We start from the raw sequence: 16,060 nt of genomic DNA on the forward strand, positions 1-16,060 counted from the left end.
AGTTATGTGTACTCTTTAACCTAATACACATGCATGCATGTGCGCGCACACACAATTATTTGACTGGAGAACTGTACTACAAAATTCAGAGAAGTGTGTATTTCGAAAGATAGTTGTGTCCAGAGCAGATTTATGGGGCACGGGGTGTGTGGTGTGTGAAGGGAGGAGAGGAGAGGGAAAGAAGGTGCTACTGTATGCGCATACCTCATTCCACACACAATCACAACTTAGCTGAATGCCGTCCATAGATATGTGACAAGGTTATTTGTGAGAGAGAGACTGGGAAGGAAGGAAAATGGGCATGGCAGATGAAAGAGAGCAAAGTAAGGAGAAAAACAAAGTGATCATAAATCCTTATATTGCAATAAAACATTCCCCTGGTTTAGCCCAAGCCAGTAATATCTTGCACTCTTCTGAAGTTTCCTTCTTAACAGGGCTGGTCCTTCCGTGAAGCAGAGTAAGGCAGCTGCCTCAGGCGGCAGATCTTGAGGGGCAGCGAGTGGTAGGAATGTAATCTAATTCTTCTATCAATCAAATCTTTACTACAGTCATAGACCAGCATAAGTAGAGTGGGGTACAATCATTTAAAATCTATAAAACGTTTCGGAAAGCTATAATTATTAAAAAAGAAGGTATATATAAAAGACTATAAGAACCTAAAAGAAGCTAAAAGCAGGGTTAGGAGCATTAAACGACTGTGGAAGAGCATAAAAGGTTAGTATATAATCAATTCATTATATATCTAATTCATTATAATGTAATTCTTGCCAAAATTGGTTTGGATTAGGATTCGGTGAATTTATCACCTGGACCATTTTACTAAATGTAACTATCTCCAATCTGGTCTTTTAGCTTTTTGAAAACAATGTTACTGTTTACTTTTTTAATGGCCAGTTCAGAGCTGGTTGAAAATCCAGTGAGCTTGTAGTTGCCCAATGAAGTATGCATGAAGTAGGCATCTTGCCTCAGGTTACTGTCTGTTCTAGCGAGAATGAAGAGGTAATAGACCTCCTCCTTCTCCACAGCTACTGTTCTTTTCCATTTTTTCCCCTTGACAGCTAGCCAGCATATTACCAACTTATTGTTGTTGTTTAGTCGTTTAGTCATGTCCGACTCTTCGTGACCCCATGGACCAGAGCACGCCAGGCACTCCTGTCTTCCACTTCCTCCCGCAGTTTGGTCAAACTCATGCTGGTAGCTTCGAGAACACTGTCCAACGATCTTGTCCTCTGTCGTCCCCTTCTCCTTGTGCCTTCCATCTTTCCCAGCATCAGGGTCTTTTCCAGGGAGTCTTCTCTTCTCATGAGGTGGCCAAAGTCTTGGAGCCTCAGCTTCAGGATCTGTCCTTCCAGTGAGCACTCAGGGCTGATTTCCTTAAGAATGGATACGTTTGATCTTCTTGCAGTTCATGGGACTCTCAAGAGTCTCCTCCAGCACCATAATGCAAAAGCATCAATTCTTTGGCGATCAGCCTTCTTTATGGTCCAGCTCTCACTTCCATACATCACTACAGTGGTGCCTGGGGTTACAGACAATTCAGGTTACAGACGCTTCTGGTTACAGACTCCGCTAACCCAGAAATAGTACCTCAGGTCAAGAACATTGCTTCAGGATGAGAACAGAAATCGCGCAGCATGGTATGGTGGCAGTGGGAGGCCCCATTAGCTAAAGTAGTGCTTTCAGGTTAAAAACAGTTTCAGGTTAAGAACAGACCTCCAAAACAAATTAAGTTCTTAACCCAAGGTACCACTGTACTGGGAAAACCGTAGCTTTAACTATACGGACCTTTGTTGGCAAGGTGATGTCTCTGCTATTTAAGATGCTGTCTAGGTTTGTCATCACTTTTCTCCCAAGAAGCAGGCATCTTTTAATTTTGTGGCTGCTGTCACCATCTGCAGCAAATGTGTGACCCATTTCACAGGTTTTGCAAAACGCCCATCCCACCCACTTGCTCCTCCAGTACAGAGACAGACTTCTCCTTGAGAAAGACACCTGAGGTTTTCTGAGCCGAGGTGAGGTCAAAGGAGATCTAATCCTGATGTTCATTCATCAGGATGTCCATATGGACCCCCTACAGCCCATCCACACAGTTTGCCCAGAAAAAAGAAAACAACAACAAAACACAGTTTGCATTTTTGCACGGATTAATAATGAAACGTAATAAGTTTAAACAGAATGATAGCAGCAGACAGTTAGCAGACAGTTAAAACCAAGGGTAGATGATGACAGTAGCTGACTAAATTAAATTATCGTTATATTGTATCAGAGCAAATATTGTCCTATCCGAAAAAATTCTAAACAACGACCACAACCAGTACAGTACAGGGAATTCTGCAGAATGTTTCTGCAGGCAAGGCTGCCTTGCAAAGAGATAGGACCAGGAGATTAAGGGCCAGTTGGATGCATGCAGTGAATTTTGCTACTGTCCCTAGTGTGTGTGTTTACATGTGTGTGTGTGTTGGCTTCTGCAGACTACTTATTTATTGAGCATTCACCCTGATTTGCTTGCAAAACACTTATGCAAAAGTTAGATTATATTTTGCATTTATTAAGCATTTGTTCTGATTTACTTGCAGGAATTTTATAGGAAAATGAGCATTTATCCTGCTCAGTGCTCCCCCCCAAATGTTTTGGGGTACTCTCAAGAAAATCACCATTTTATAGTTCAAATCAGGAAAAATAAATATAGTAAATGGACAAAAGTACAAAGATTCACAAAATGTTTAGGGGTATGCATGCCCCTACATCCCCCAGAAAAAGCACTGATCCTGTTTTCATTTGGATTTGCATACAGTGTGTTTATACATCTTTCCATTAAGCATTTGATCATTCTATATTTTTTAATGCACTTCCCTGCCACTTTCTTAACTAGAAAAGCGCCTTCCTTCCTTCCTTCCTTCCTTCCTTCCTTCCTTTCTTAAACTGGATTTGCCGCACTAGGGCAACAGAGCACTTTAAGCCACTTCTTATTACTACTAATAATCTACTCATTATTAGGCACTTGAATCCCTCCCACAAAATACTGACAGTCTGGAGGCACATTGTGTTTGTGTGTTTGCATGTGTGTGCATGTGTGTGTGTCTAAGCTAGCTTGCTGCCCTCAAGCGCAGTGGAGGAGACTGAGGTAAGGCTGTGTACACACCATACATTAAAAGCACATGACTTCTCCCAATCATGGGAGCTGTAGTTTACACCCCACAGAACTACAATTCCCAGTACCCTTAACAAACCACCATTCCCAGGATTCTTTTGTGGGGAAGTCATCTGACATACCCTCCAACATTTCTTGGATGAAAATAGGGATGTCCTTAATAATAATAATAATAATAATAATAATAATAATAATATACCCTGCCCATCTGACTGGGTTGCCCCAGTCACTCTGGGCAACTTACAACATATATAAGAACATCATAAAACATTGAACAACTTCCCTATCCAGGGCTGCCTTCAGTCGTCTTCTAAAATTGTATAGTAACTTATCGCCTTGGTGGGGGGGGGGGTCACGTAACTTCATACCCTCCAATAAAAATAGGGACGTCCTACTATACCCTCCAACATTTCTCTGAGGAAAATAGGGACTTCCTAAGGAAAAGCAGGATCTTCCAGGATCAAATCAGAAACCGGGGGGGGGGGGGGTGATTTTTTTCCTTTATTTCCCCCCCCCAAAAAACTAGGTGCACCCTATGAGCCGGTGCACCCTATGGGGTGAAAAATACGGTATACAAAGGCAGCTCTGGCATTTTTGTACATGGAATGCGGGGAGGAAATATCTTTTCCCTTTACCGTAACCAAAATATCTCCAGCCAGCTTTGCCTAGTGTCCAGTCTCTGAGGAAACAGTCAGTGATGTAGGATGTACAATATAAATTACCGTATTGGCCAGAATATAAGCCGCACCTGTAAATAAGCCGCACCTTTAAAATTCAAGGGGTGAAAAGAAAAAAAGACAATACCCAAATATAAGCCGCTCCCTTAAAATTGGGTTACAGGCTGAAAATCGCTGCAGTTGGTAGAATTGTAACTCCGAGCCAACTTAAGTCTTTGATCTTTCAAGCCCGCAAAAGTTACTGCACGATCGCTAAAATTGCAAATTGCTATTCAGTTGCTACAATTCCACAGGCACTCACACCCTAAATGGCAAATGTAGAAGAAAATCCTATGGGTTAATTGCACAACAGTCTCAAGCTCGCAAATCGGCAAGAAAACATTTTCTTTTGTTCCGTTTTGCCGTATGTCGTAAAAACCAGTTTTTGTAAGGTTGCGAATTTAAGCCGCACTTTAACATTTCACGGTCGGAATTTGGGGGAAAAAGTGTGGCTTATCTTCGGGCCAATACAGTATTGTGTTTTATAGACAAATATATAGACAATCTGTGCTTTCCCCCTCTGTGTTCAGGTTTGTCGCATGGACATCCCTCTGCTCTGTTTAAATGGATAGTCTAAACCACACCACAGTGACCCATTTTGTGTTCTTGGGGTTGACTGGCAACCGGCGGCGACTTGAGCTGGCTTTGTTTGCTATCTTCTCTATCATCTACCTGCTCATCCTAGCCGGTAACTTCCTCATCATGGTGACCGTGGTTTGCGACCGGAGTCTCCACACCCCCATGTACTTCTTCCTGGGCAACCTCTCTTTCATCGACATCTGCCATTCCTCCGTCACCGCGCCAAAGATGCTCCACGACTTCCTGTTTGCCCGGAAGACCATCTCTTTTGGTGGCTGCATAGCCCAGCTCTTCTTCCTCCACCTCAGTGCCTGTGCCGAGATCTTCCTCCTCACCATCATGGCCTACGACCGCTATGTTGCCATTTGCCACCCGCTGCAGTACATGTCCATCATGAGCCTGAAGGTCTGTGTCTGGTTGGTGGGTGCCCTGTGGGTGGGAGCCATGGTCCATTCCCTGGTGCAGACTGTCCTCACCATCCGCCTCCCGTATTGCGGCCCTAATGTCATAGACAGCTTTTTCTGTGATGTTCCCCCGGTCATCAAGTTGGCCTGCACTGACACTTACTTGACAGGGCTACTGATTGTGTCCAATAGTGGCATGATCTCTTTGGTTTGTTTCTTGGCCCTCCTGGCTTCCTACATCATCATCCTGGTATCGCTAAGAGGGAGGACCGCCGAGGGGAGGCGCAAGGCCCTCTCCACCTGTGCTGCCCACCTCCTTGTCGTGGTGCTGTTCCTGGGGCCTTGCCTTGTCCTTTACACCCGCCCTGTCTCGAACTTCTCCATGGAGAAAGTGGTGGCTGTCTTCTACACCGTGGTGACTCCCGTGCTTAACCCGGTCATCTACACGCTGAGGAACGAAGAGGTGAAGCACGCCATGAAGAAACTCAGGGACCGGAAGGTCTTCTCTTTGAGGAAATGAGTGGCTGTCCTCCTCAGGCTGGGAAAGATTGGCAGATGGTACAGATGGTGAATCTGTCAGTTTTGCTTTCTCTCAGCTTCCCATTTTCCCTCCAGGTAAGGTTGGGTGATACCTTAGAGAGCCCTTGTGTAGACAATATTGAGTTAGGTAGACCTATGGTAGAAGAGAACCAGTGTGGTATAGTGGTTAGAGCCTCGGACTAGGCCCTGGGAGACCACAGGAAGGGCGCCATGAAACTCACTGGATGTCATGGCCCAGTCAACACCTTTCAGCCTAACCTACCTCACAGAGTTTTTATGGGGATTAAGTGAGGAGGGGAAGAACCATGTATGCCACGTTGAGCTCCCTGGAGGAAAAGGTGGGCTGTAAAGGCAAGCGATGAATAAATAATAAATGAAATATTCTTTGTTTGTTTGTTTATTCCATAAACAAATGTTTGATTCTCTATGGCAGCCTGTATGCTGGGATGTTAGGGTGAAGGGCAGACTAGCATCAACAACATGATATCAAATACGAATGATACATGATATGATATCAAATACAACATGATATCAATACGAATACTAAACTGATCCATCTAGGTTAGCAGTGGACTTTCCCTGAAGTTTGATCACGCCAGAGTTCAATCTCCCCCCCCCCCCCAAATGAATGTGCAATTTCAAAAGCGGCAACAAATGGAAGGATTGCCTCTGGCCATGCACAGAGAATTTCCCTCTCTTTACTAGGTGTTCTTCCAGTCCTTCCAAAGACTGAGGTAAAACTTCCCAGGTCAAACTAGCTTCTCCACAGCATCTCTGCTTGGGACTCAACAACTTGAGGCGGTCTCATTAGGATGGCAGGGGCATTAAATTCAAAACAAAACAAGACACAGATTGCAAGGTTTATTCCTTCCCCAATATAACACTTTAAGCGGATCTCTCCCTCCACCCCCGCTCCTTCTTCACAGTCTTTTATGAAGTTTCTCATGCACTTTGGCCCATCACTCTTCCACCTCACGAAAACTTCTGTCTTCGTTTAATTAAAACCTTAGAAACTTGCTGGTGAAGTTTCATCATCCAAAGTTCCTCATCAAAGAAACTTTTAATAGGTTCCAGGGGGAGTTGATTAGAGCAAAGAAGACTTCCTTTTTCTTTTCTTGCTGACGCAGACAGGGGCCAAATGATCTCTCGATGTAAAGAATTGCAAGGATCATGTGTGTGTGAGATAGTGGAATATCCCTTTTGTACTAATGAAAGCTGAACAGGAAGGGTGAGATGAGCCAGCAAAAAGAGTTGGTGTTTTAGTGGGTGTTTTAGTTGGGGGTGCAGATGCTTTGTATACGCAAGAGGTCTTGGGTTCAAACCCTGGCATTTCTAGGTAGGGTTGGAGGAGATCTCAGTCCATTAGCAGTCAGTGTAGGCTAGAGACGGGAAACCTTAGGGTGGATGGAGGGGCAAATGTGGCCCCTGGACCACTGTATCTGGCTCTTGGGATACTCTGCAGGCCACTCCCCCTATTCAGCCACACCCCAACTCCCCAGATCACTCCCACCACTGACCTTACTTTATTCTCCTAGGTGGAATCTAGACACATAAAAAGAAACGCTGCAAAAATGCTAAAAAAAAAAAAAAGTTTTGAAAAATATATTGAATTTGCCATAAGCCCACCATCACCATCTAGTGTCACATTTGTATAATACACTCAAAGCGCACTTAAAACGTTGTATTTGCAGCTGTATAGCTGAGTCCCTAGAGTGGTTTTTACCTGGCTAGAGTGTCCCCTTGAACTCTATGATGTCTCTGGTTTACCTGGATAGAGGTGGGGAACATTTATATCCAATGCCCCACCCACTTTTGCCTCTGGCTCCGCCCACTTCTGGCATATGGCCCCCAGAAGGCAATTGTGTGCTGAAAATTGTTTCCTATCCCTCATCTACAAGGAACCAGGGATGGTTCTGGTCTCCAGTGTGGTGTTGTGGTTAAGAGCGGTAGTCTTGTAATCTGGGGAACCGGGTTCGCGTCTCCGCTCCTCTACATGCAGCTGCTGGGTGACCTTGGGCCAGTCACACTTCTTTCAAGTCTCTCAGCCCCACTCACCTCACAGAGTGTTTGTTGTGGGGGAGGAAGGGAAAGGAGAATGTTAGCCGCTTTGAGACTCCTGAAGGGGAGTGAAAGGCGGGATATCAAATCCAAACTCTTCTTCTTCTCCTCCTCATATCACTGTCTCTAAGATAAGCTACATGCAAACATTACAAAGGCCTCAATGTTTTGTTTACAGTACGACCGTGTCTTGCACAGGGGTTACATTCTGGAGGTGGCACATAGGTGCAGAAATGTGTACGCCCGAGTCACCCCCTTGGAACCGCAACCAAAAATGGAAAGAGACATAGATAACGGCAATGCTTTGCATCTACCTTTGGAGACATCTTTCCCCTTCACCCCATTTGTGGGTCCATTGTGTTCCAAAGCCCAAAGCAACCTTTGACCCTTTAGCAATACTGATAGTGAGCAGTGAGTGGGTGTTAAGGTTTTTGGTTTTCATCAACCAAGGGGGAAGTGAACATATGGCTTCTAGATGTTGTGGGACTCCAACTCCCATCAGCTGCAGCCAAAGCGGGCCATGGTTAGGTGGGGTGGTGGTGAAAGTTGCAGGCCATCTGAAGGGCCACAGGTTCCCCAGTCTTGACCTCCAGCTCCCAAGATATTTAGCTACCTTGGATGCACCACACAGGCTCATGGAAATAGGACTGCTAGGTCTTAGGGCAAAGGGGGCTCACTTGTGTTTCTCCAGATGTTGATGGATTACTACTAGGACGGCCATACATCTGAGTTTTCCTGGACATGTCTGGAAATAACATTGTTGAAATGGTGTCCGAATTGGCAAAAACCTGGGCGTATGGCAACTAGGGCGACTTTTTAAGAAGAGCACATCAAAAATACCCCAAAGCCCAAGGCTCAACAACTTTGTGCGCCCCCCTAAGAAAAATGGTCAACAACGTTGTATGGCAAACCCTAATTACAACCACCAACTATGTAGAGTGGAGTTGATGAGAGTTGGGATGTTCAAATAATATGTGGAGGACAGCCTATTGGCTACCTACTTGACCAATGAGTTACATGCCTCCCCTCGTGTGTGTGTGTGTATGTGTGTGTGTGTGTGTGTGTATCTATCATCTATCTATCTATCATCTATCTATCTATCTATCTATCTATCTATCTATCTATCTATCTCTATCATCTATCTATCATCTATCTATCTATCTATCTATCATCTATCATCTATCTATCATCTATCTATCTATCTATCTATCTATCATCTATCTATCTATCATCTATCTATCATCTATCTATATCTATATCTATATCTATCTATCTATCATCTATCTATCATCTATCTATATCTATCTATCTATATCTATCTATCTATCTATATCTATCTATCTATCTATCTATCTATCTATCTATCTATCTATCTATCATCTATCTATCTATCTATCTATCATCTATCTATCTATCATCTATCTATCTATCATCTATCTATCATCTATCTATCTATCTATCTATCTATCTATCTATCTATCATCATCTATCTCATCATGTGCCTTCAGGATTTGCCCTTACTGCAACAGGCACCATCCCTGAGCAACCAGCCCCTCCAAAATCTGAGCGTCAGGAGTCTGGTAACTTAGTGGCAAGTGTAGTATCCAAGGCCTGAGTGAAACTGGCATCTTCTATGCCATGAAGAAGATTCTTTGAGCCATCCCTCCACCTTTGTTTAGAAACTTCTCAACTCATGGCATGAAGGCTGAAGCGAGGTTTGAAGCCTCCAGGACCTGGCCTGCGGTGATGATGTCATCTTAATGCACCTGAACCTGGATGTGCCTGGTGTGCCAGAGGGCCACATTCCAGTGGTGGTGGGAAGAGCCAGAGGCATAATGCGGACCAACCAACATCCCTCAGATGAAAATAGGGACATTTCTCACTCTACCCCAACTGACCCTCCTCAACCCCCCATTTATTGCCCACCTGCCCTGGCAGAGCATTTCGTATCAGAAGAAGGGCAAGTGCCCTACTTCCATCATCCTGAGAAAACCCCTTCACCCCGATTTTATTTTATTCTTCGGTAGATTCGGTAGATTGACAAAAAGAGAAACAAGGCACGAATAAATAAATATTAGGAAAGCATTAACAAAACATTTAAAAAATAAAAATAAACATCAAGACTCCTTGTGCTCCACTCCTCCTTTCTTCCCACCCAGGACGGCTCTGCCCTCTGCCTGCCCCTCAGAGCCAGTTCCTCATGGTTCCTCATGGTCCTTGGTGGCAGTGGTCTCTTCTCCTCCTCACCTGCTCTCCAGCAACCGCTACGAGCTGTCTGAGAAAGGAGGCCGGCAGTGGCAGCTGTGGAGAGGCAATAGGAGCTGAGGACAAGCACCATGTCATTCTCCTCCCTGAGCTCAGCAGCAGCAGCAGCAGCAGCAGCAGCAGCAGCAGCAGGGGGAAATGAAATAGGGACATTCCAGGATCAAATCAGAAGCCGGGATGGCTTTTGTAATTCCAGGACCGTCCCTGGAAAATCGGGACACTTGGAGGCTTTCATAATGGGCCAAGCAGCATATGATGAATTTTACCTTGCTACATTGGGCTACTTCCTACAGATGCTTTCACACCCCCTCTGGTCTCCAACCAGGCATTATCAGAGCTCAAGGACAAATGCCAGCAAGACAAAACCACTCAAGGATAGTGTGAAGTAGAACAGGTGAAGGCCATGGCCTGAGGAGAGAGGAATGGCTGAAGAGGGATTATGGCCTGGGAAGAGACTCAAGGGCCAGGCAGAGAGGTTTGGAGGGCCACATTAGGCCCCTGGGTTTTATGGTCCCACCCCTCCATTTGTAAAGGTCCAATATAGGTCCATCATGGAGCAGGTACAGATTGTTAGCGCACCTTCGGTTAAAAACATATTTATACCACTTTAACAGCCACAACTTTCCCCCAAAGAACCCTGGGAAGTGTAGTTGGTTGAGAGAGCCCACACAGAGCTATCATTCCCAGAACTCTTAAGAAACTACAGTTTCCAATATTCTTTGAGGAAAGCCACGAGGGTTAAAGTGGAGCAAGTCTGCTTTAAATATATGGTGCGGATGTGGCCGCTGACTCTGAAGGGCATTTTATTGATTGACTTCATGAAGATTTTAAGAAACCTCCTCAAAACATTTTACAAAAGGAATAAAATAAAGAAATCATCAGTTAAAAAAAAGAACGTTTAAAAACAACTATTTAGCACATATAAAAAATAATTAAAATCAACAAGCTAAAAACCAGATTAAAGAACATGTCGACATTCTACATTTCTAGCTAGGCTTGCCTGAAATATATACCATATTTTTCGCTCTATAAGACGCACCAGACCACAAGACGCACCTAGTTTTTGGAGGAGGAAAACAGTAAAAAAATATTCTGAATCTCAGAAGCAAGAGGGATCGCTACACAGTGAAAGCAGCAATCCCTCTTGCTGTTCTGGCTTCTGGGATAGCTGCGCAGCCTGCATTCGCTCCATAAGATGCACACACATTTCCCCTTACTTTTTAGGAGGGAAAAAAGTGAGTCTTATAGAGCAAAAAATACAGTACATATATTAGCAAATGCTGAAAAGAGTACGGTGAAGGGACCTGCTTGATGTTAATAGGCAGGGAGTTCTAAAGATCAGTAAGGAGCCTGCACTGAAATAAATCCAGTAAAACCAAGGTTTCATATCCACTGCTGAATCCTGGGGTATACCCGAGTTCGATATGAAATATTGTTTGCTGATTGTAGTCAAAAGCTGTTCCTTCTTACTAGTTAGCAAATGATGTTCGAAATAAAGCAGCTTTGAGCTTTTATGAACGCACCATTTCATCCCTCTTCCTCCTAATGCCCTTTGCCTTCCAGATTGACCTGTCGGCCTCGCAGCTTGTTCAGGGCATTCAGCATGTCCTCGTTCCTCAGGGTGTAGATGACCGGGTTGAGCAGAGGGGTGACCGCCGTGAAGAAGATAGAAACCACCTTGTCCGCAGCCAAACTCTTGGCCGGTCTGAGGTAGATGAAGATGCAGTGGCCCAGGAATAAGGTGACCACCGTTAGGTGAGCAGCACAAGTCGACAGAGCCTTCCGCCGCCCTTCAGAGAAGCGGTTCCTCAGGGAAACGAGGATGACCACGTAGGAGACCACCAGAACAACAAAGCAGACCACCGAGATCACCCCTGAGTTGGAGACGATGAGGATTTCGAAGACGTAAGTGTTGGCACAGGCCAGTTTGATGACCAAAGGGACGTCGCAGAAGAAGTTGTCGATGCTGTTGGGACCGCAGTAGGGCACATTGAGCGTCAACAGTGTCAGGGCTATGGAGTGCAGCAAACCGCCCAGCCACATGGCCACAGCCAACTGGAGGCAGACCCGGCGGCTCATGATGGTGCCATAATGGAGGGGATTGCATATGGCGGCGTAGCGGTCGTAGGCCATGATGGTGAGGAGGAAGATCTCCGTGCAAGCGAAGAGGTGGAGGAAGAACATCTGGGCTATGCATTCCCCAAAGGAGATGGTCTTTGTCTCCGCTAGGAAGTCGGCGAGCATCTTGGGCATGACCACGGAAGAATGGCAGACGTCGATGAAGGAGAGGTTGCTGAGGAAGAAATACATGGGCGTGTGAAGATGTTGGTCGTAGATGATGGTGACGACGATGAGAACGTTGCCAACTAGGATCAGGGAGTAGATAGCTGTGAAGAAAACGAAGAGCGCCAGTTCGGTGCTGTGGCTAGTGGTCAAGCCTGACAGGACAAATGTCTTCACCGTAGTGACATTCTCTGGTACTGCATCCATCTCTGTGGCGGAGGCTGGAAGGGATGCAGGACAGAAACAGGGAGGATGAGAAACTGAAATTCTGATTGGCCTGGAGTCTTTTTGGGTGAAAACACACAGAACCACCCCAAATACACAGGAAGAGGAGAGGGGACCTGATTTGTTTTTTTAAAGGAAAAGGAAGTTGAAATCTACTTTTGCCTGTGATTAGTGATTAGTGTTACGTGGGACGCGGGTGGCGCTGTGGGTAAAAGCCTCAGCGCCTAGGGCTTGCCTATCGAAAGGTCGGCGGTTCGAATCCCCGCGGCTGGGTGTGCTCCTGTTGTTCGGTCCCAGTGCCTGCCAACCTAGCAGTTCGAAAGCACTCCCGGGTGCAAGTAGATAAATAGGGACCGCTTACTAGCGGGAAGGTAAACGGCGTTTCCGTGTGCTGCGCTGGCTCGCCAGAGCAGCGATGTCACGCTGGCCACGTGACCCGGAAGTGTCTCCGGACAGCGCTGGCCCCCGGCCTCTTGAGTGAGATGGGCGCACAACCCTAGAGTCTGCCAAGACTGGCCCGTATGGGCAGGGGTACCTTTACCTTTTTAGTGTTACGTGGCATTCAGAAACCTTGATTTATTTATTTTTTTAAGCTAATAAAACCAGCCGCAGACTCCCAGCAAAGGAAGAATGGATCCATAAACTTACGGAATATGCAGAAATGGTGAAACGTACCGGATGAATAAGTAATCAAGATAACAAACTTTTGATAAAAGAATGGAAATGGTTTATTGAATATTTACAGTAAACAGATAAAAACACTGGCAGGATTATTGTAATAACCCGCAGTTACGTAAGAGTATATATCGAAAGAAGATAAATAAACAAGTTAAGTGAATTTGGATATGCAGAAGATATTAAAAATAAATTTAAGAAACCGCAGAAAGAGGTGGAAGGAAGTCAGGTTTTAAAACAGGGGTCAGCAAACTTTTTCAGCAGGGTCGCTTAGACCTTGTGAGGGGCCGGACTATATTTTGGGGGAAAAACAAAAAATGAATGAATTCCTATCCCCCACAAATAACCCAGAGATGCATTTTAAATAAAAGGACACTTTCTACTCATGTAAAAACACGCTGATTCCCGGCCCATCCGCAGGCCAGATTTAGAAGGTGATTGGGCTGGATCAGGCCCCTGGGCCTTAGTTTGCCTACCCATGTTTTAAAATGTCAAAATGACTGTAAAATCAGTGAAATGTATAAATAATAATAATTTTAAAAACCAGCCGCAGAGTTCAGATCTAGTTTGGGGCTAAGGCAGTGGGAGAGAGGAGGGTTAATTCCGTCCCTACTATGAGGAGGGGAAAAAGATATACTTATTTCTAGTGATAGATTTATGGATATGCCACCTTCTGAGTCATAGCTTACCTGAGGAGGCTCAGAAAAAAAAAAGACGTCATCCACTTTGACCATGATTAAGAAGGCTAGATAAAAACAAACAACAGGGGCAAAGGGGCAGTCCTGTGGCAAGATCTGCTGGTATGAGTGGCTTAAGATGCAGAGGATCTCCACCTCAGCTGGCTGATTCCCAACCTGGGTTCAGCCAGAGATACACTGGCATAATTTCCCAGCACAGCTGGCTAAGTTGAGGCCGGTGTAAGTGCCCAAAAGGGGGTCTTTGTGCAGTGTGGTGGGACCAGAGAGTGGTGGGACCTAGGTGGGACCTAGGCTGGATCCTAAGAAAATTCTGCTCGATCATGTAACCAGGGAATCTGGTGTAAACTACTGTTTTAAAGGCTTGTTTCCCCTCTGCTAGATCTAGGCAGACCTGCAGTGGGAACCCAGCTGCTGAACAGGGGTTGGATCTGGTGTAACTTTAAAGGTAAAGGTACCTCTGCCCGTACGGGCCAGTCTTGACAGACTCTAGGGTTGTGCACTCATCTCACACTAGAGGCCGGGAGCCAGCGCTGTCCGCAGACACTTCCGGGTCACGTGGCCAGCGTGACAAAGCTGCTCCGGCGACCGGCACCAGCGCAGCACACGGAAACACCATTTACCTTCCCGCTATAAAGGGTGTAACTTTAGGCTGGCTTAATTTACACCAACCAGCTCCTTGTGCATAGGATTGCTCCCTAGCAATCCTAAAAAACCCTACAACCCCCCCCAACAGTAAAACAGCAGCAGCCCATGCAAAGGACACTGCAGCAAATGACAGAACAGAAAGAGCAAAGAAGAGAGAGGAGGGAAGGAAGGAAGGAAGGAAGGAAGGAAGGAAGGAAGGAAGGAAGGAAGTGTGCCCCTCAAGATGGCAATAGTTCAGTCTAATGATGGATGAATCGCTCAATTTCAGTTTCTCTCACTTTTTCCATTATTGAGTCCTAAATTCATTTCTCCACATTTCTGGATCAGTTCATGATTTTTTTTTTATTTACAAAAAGGTCCCTGCGAAAAGTCACCAGCATTTTTGTGCAAATTTCTCCTCACATATGCAATTTTGTGTGCTATTTTGCCTGCATGTTATTCTCATTATGCTGGATCTCATTTCTGCATTTGGGTAGTACAAATGAAGAATACACATGGCTCCCTTGATGAACAATGCATTTAAAAATTAACAACTGCTAGGACTTGGCTAATTTGTCCCAGTTTTGGACCTCAGTGACAGGTGTGATTTCGAGTATGTTTCCACATAGAATTTCAACAGAGAAGTTTTGTTCATTTAAGATCTGGTCAAATCCATAGGATAGATTTTAAACCACATCCTGCACACATTGAAAGCACATGACTTCCCCAACAAATCCTAGAAACTGTAGTTTCCCTCTTGCACAGCTGCAATTCCCAGCATCGTTAATAAATGACACTTCCCAGGATTCTTGGGGGGGGGGGAATTCATGCACTTTAAATGTGCATTATATGTGCTTTCAGGGAATGCTGTGCATCCACCCACAGAATCCCAAACCCTCCCTTCTGCAACTGAATGAATAAAATGTCACTTACATTTCTTTCTGGAGGTGCTGGAGATTCTTTGGGTGGAGATATTTTTGGACAAGCGTCTAATGTTCAATTTAAAAACAGTTTCTTCTGACTGCCTCTGAAGGCCACGCAGATCAGCTCAAGGGAATCAGAGAGAAGAACTTGTCATTTCTACACTCTCTTCAAAGCACATCCTTCCAGGCTGAGTTTCTAAGACAGTCCGAGCTGAATTTGCTTTGTATAAAATTGCTACTATAAAGTGTAGTCTTGGGCCAAATGAATAATCCTGCATATAAATTGCCTCTAAACTAACATGAAGTTTAGATCCAGATCAGGTCTCTACATTTTGGTTTTCCTTTGGCATAATTCAAATATAGAAAGAATCCAAGTCTTCAGTTTCATTCAAGTTTCGTTTCTTGAGAGACCTAAGGAGTTGTGGTTAAAGTAAGGACTACCCAACTCATAAGTAAGGGAAGCAAAAAGACTATGCTTCTTATTCTGTCATAGCCAAGAATGTGTAACACCAATTGGAGCATCAAAGCAAGGATTGCAAGCTGAAGTCCTCACAATTAAGTCACGGGGGAGGTCTTACGCAAGTTGCCCCAAAGTTTTAGAAACGTCAAAGTTAAGCTTGGTGTCGTTTAACAAGCCCTCTTAGGTTTTGAGGAATCGTGTGTCAATTTGGACAGAGAACAACACAACAATTGGCCATAATTGCACAACGGAAACTCAGTCAGTCTAACTCCATTCATGGCACAGGTCTAGAACAGGGGATGCAGTGAGGATCACTAGCTAGATCATTTTAACCAAAGGTGGGTGGATTAGGCCAAAAGCCCATCTTCTTCAATATCCCATTCTCACAGGTAACCAAGCAGATGCTTCCAGGAAGCCTGCAAGCAGGACTTGAGAATCAGTTATCTCCCCACTTGGGAA

At 44.9% G+C, this 16,060-nt stretch overlaps 2 protein-coding genes across 2 annotated transcripts; one reads left to right on the forward strand and one right to left on the reverse strand.

The window, feature by feature from the left end:
• Nucleotides 1-4,431: 4,431 nt before the first annotated feature.
• LOC310661369 (olfactory receptor 4E2-like) lies at nucleotides 4,432-5,370 on the forward strand (the record flags this gene model as incomplete). The annotated part of the gene is made up of 1 exon (XM_083407215.1): nucleotides 4,432-5,370. The coding sequence occupies one exon, from the start codon at nucleotides 4,432-4,434 to the stop codon at nucleotides 5,368-5,370; it is 939 nt and encodes a 312-aa protein (XP_083263341.1).
• Nucleotides 5,371-11,239: 5,869 nt separating this feature from the next.
• LOC310662091 (olfactory receptor 4E1-like) lies at nucleotides 11,240-15,261 on the reverse strand. The gene is made up of 2 exons (XM_083408861.1): nucleotides 15,152-15,261; nucleotides 11,240-12,217 (listed from the first exon to the last, which is right to left on the reverse strand). Exon 2 carries the CDS (start codon nucleotides 12,201-12,203, stop codon nucleotides 11,256-11,258), a length of 948 nt encoding a protein of 315 aa, XP_083264987.1. The 5' UTR covers nucleotides 12,204-12,217; nucleotides 15,152-15,261; the 3' UTR covers nucleotides 11,240-11,255.
• Nucleotides 15,262-16,060: the final 799 nt, after the last annotated feature.

Source organism: Podarcis tiliguerta, assembly GCF_965153285.1.
Source record: "Podarcis tiliguerta genome assembly, chromosome: 13".
Taxonomy (NCBI): domain Eukaryota; kingdom Metazoa; phylum Chordata; class Lepidosauria; order Squamata; family Lacertidae; genus Podarcis; species Podarcis tiliguerta.

Bases quoted from the DNA above. Each gene is read 5' to 3' on its own strand.
- LOC310662091 (XM_083408861.1), bottom strand. From the start codon at position 12,203: ATGGATGCAGTACCAGAGAATGTCACTACGGTGAAGACATTTGTCCTG.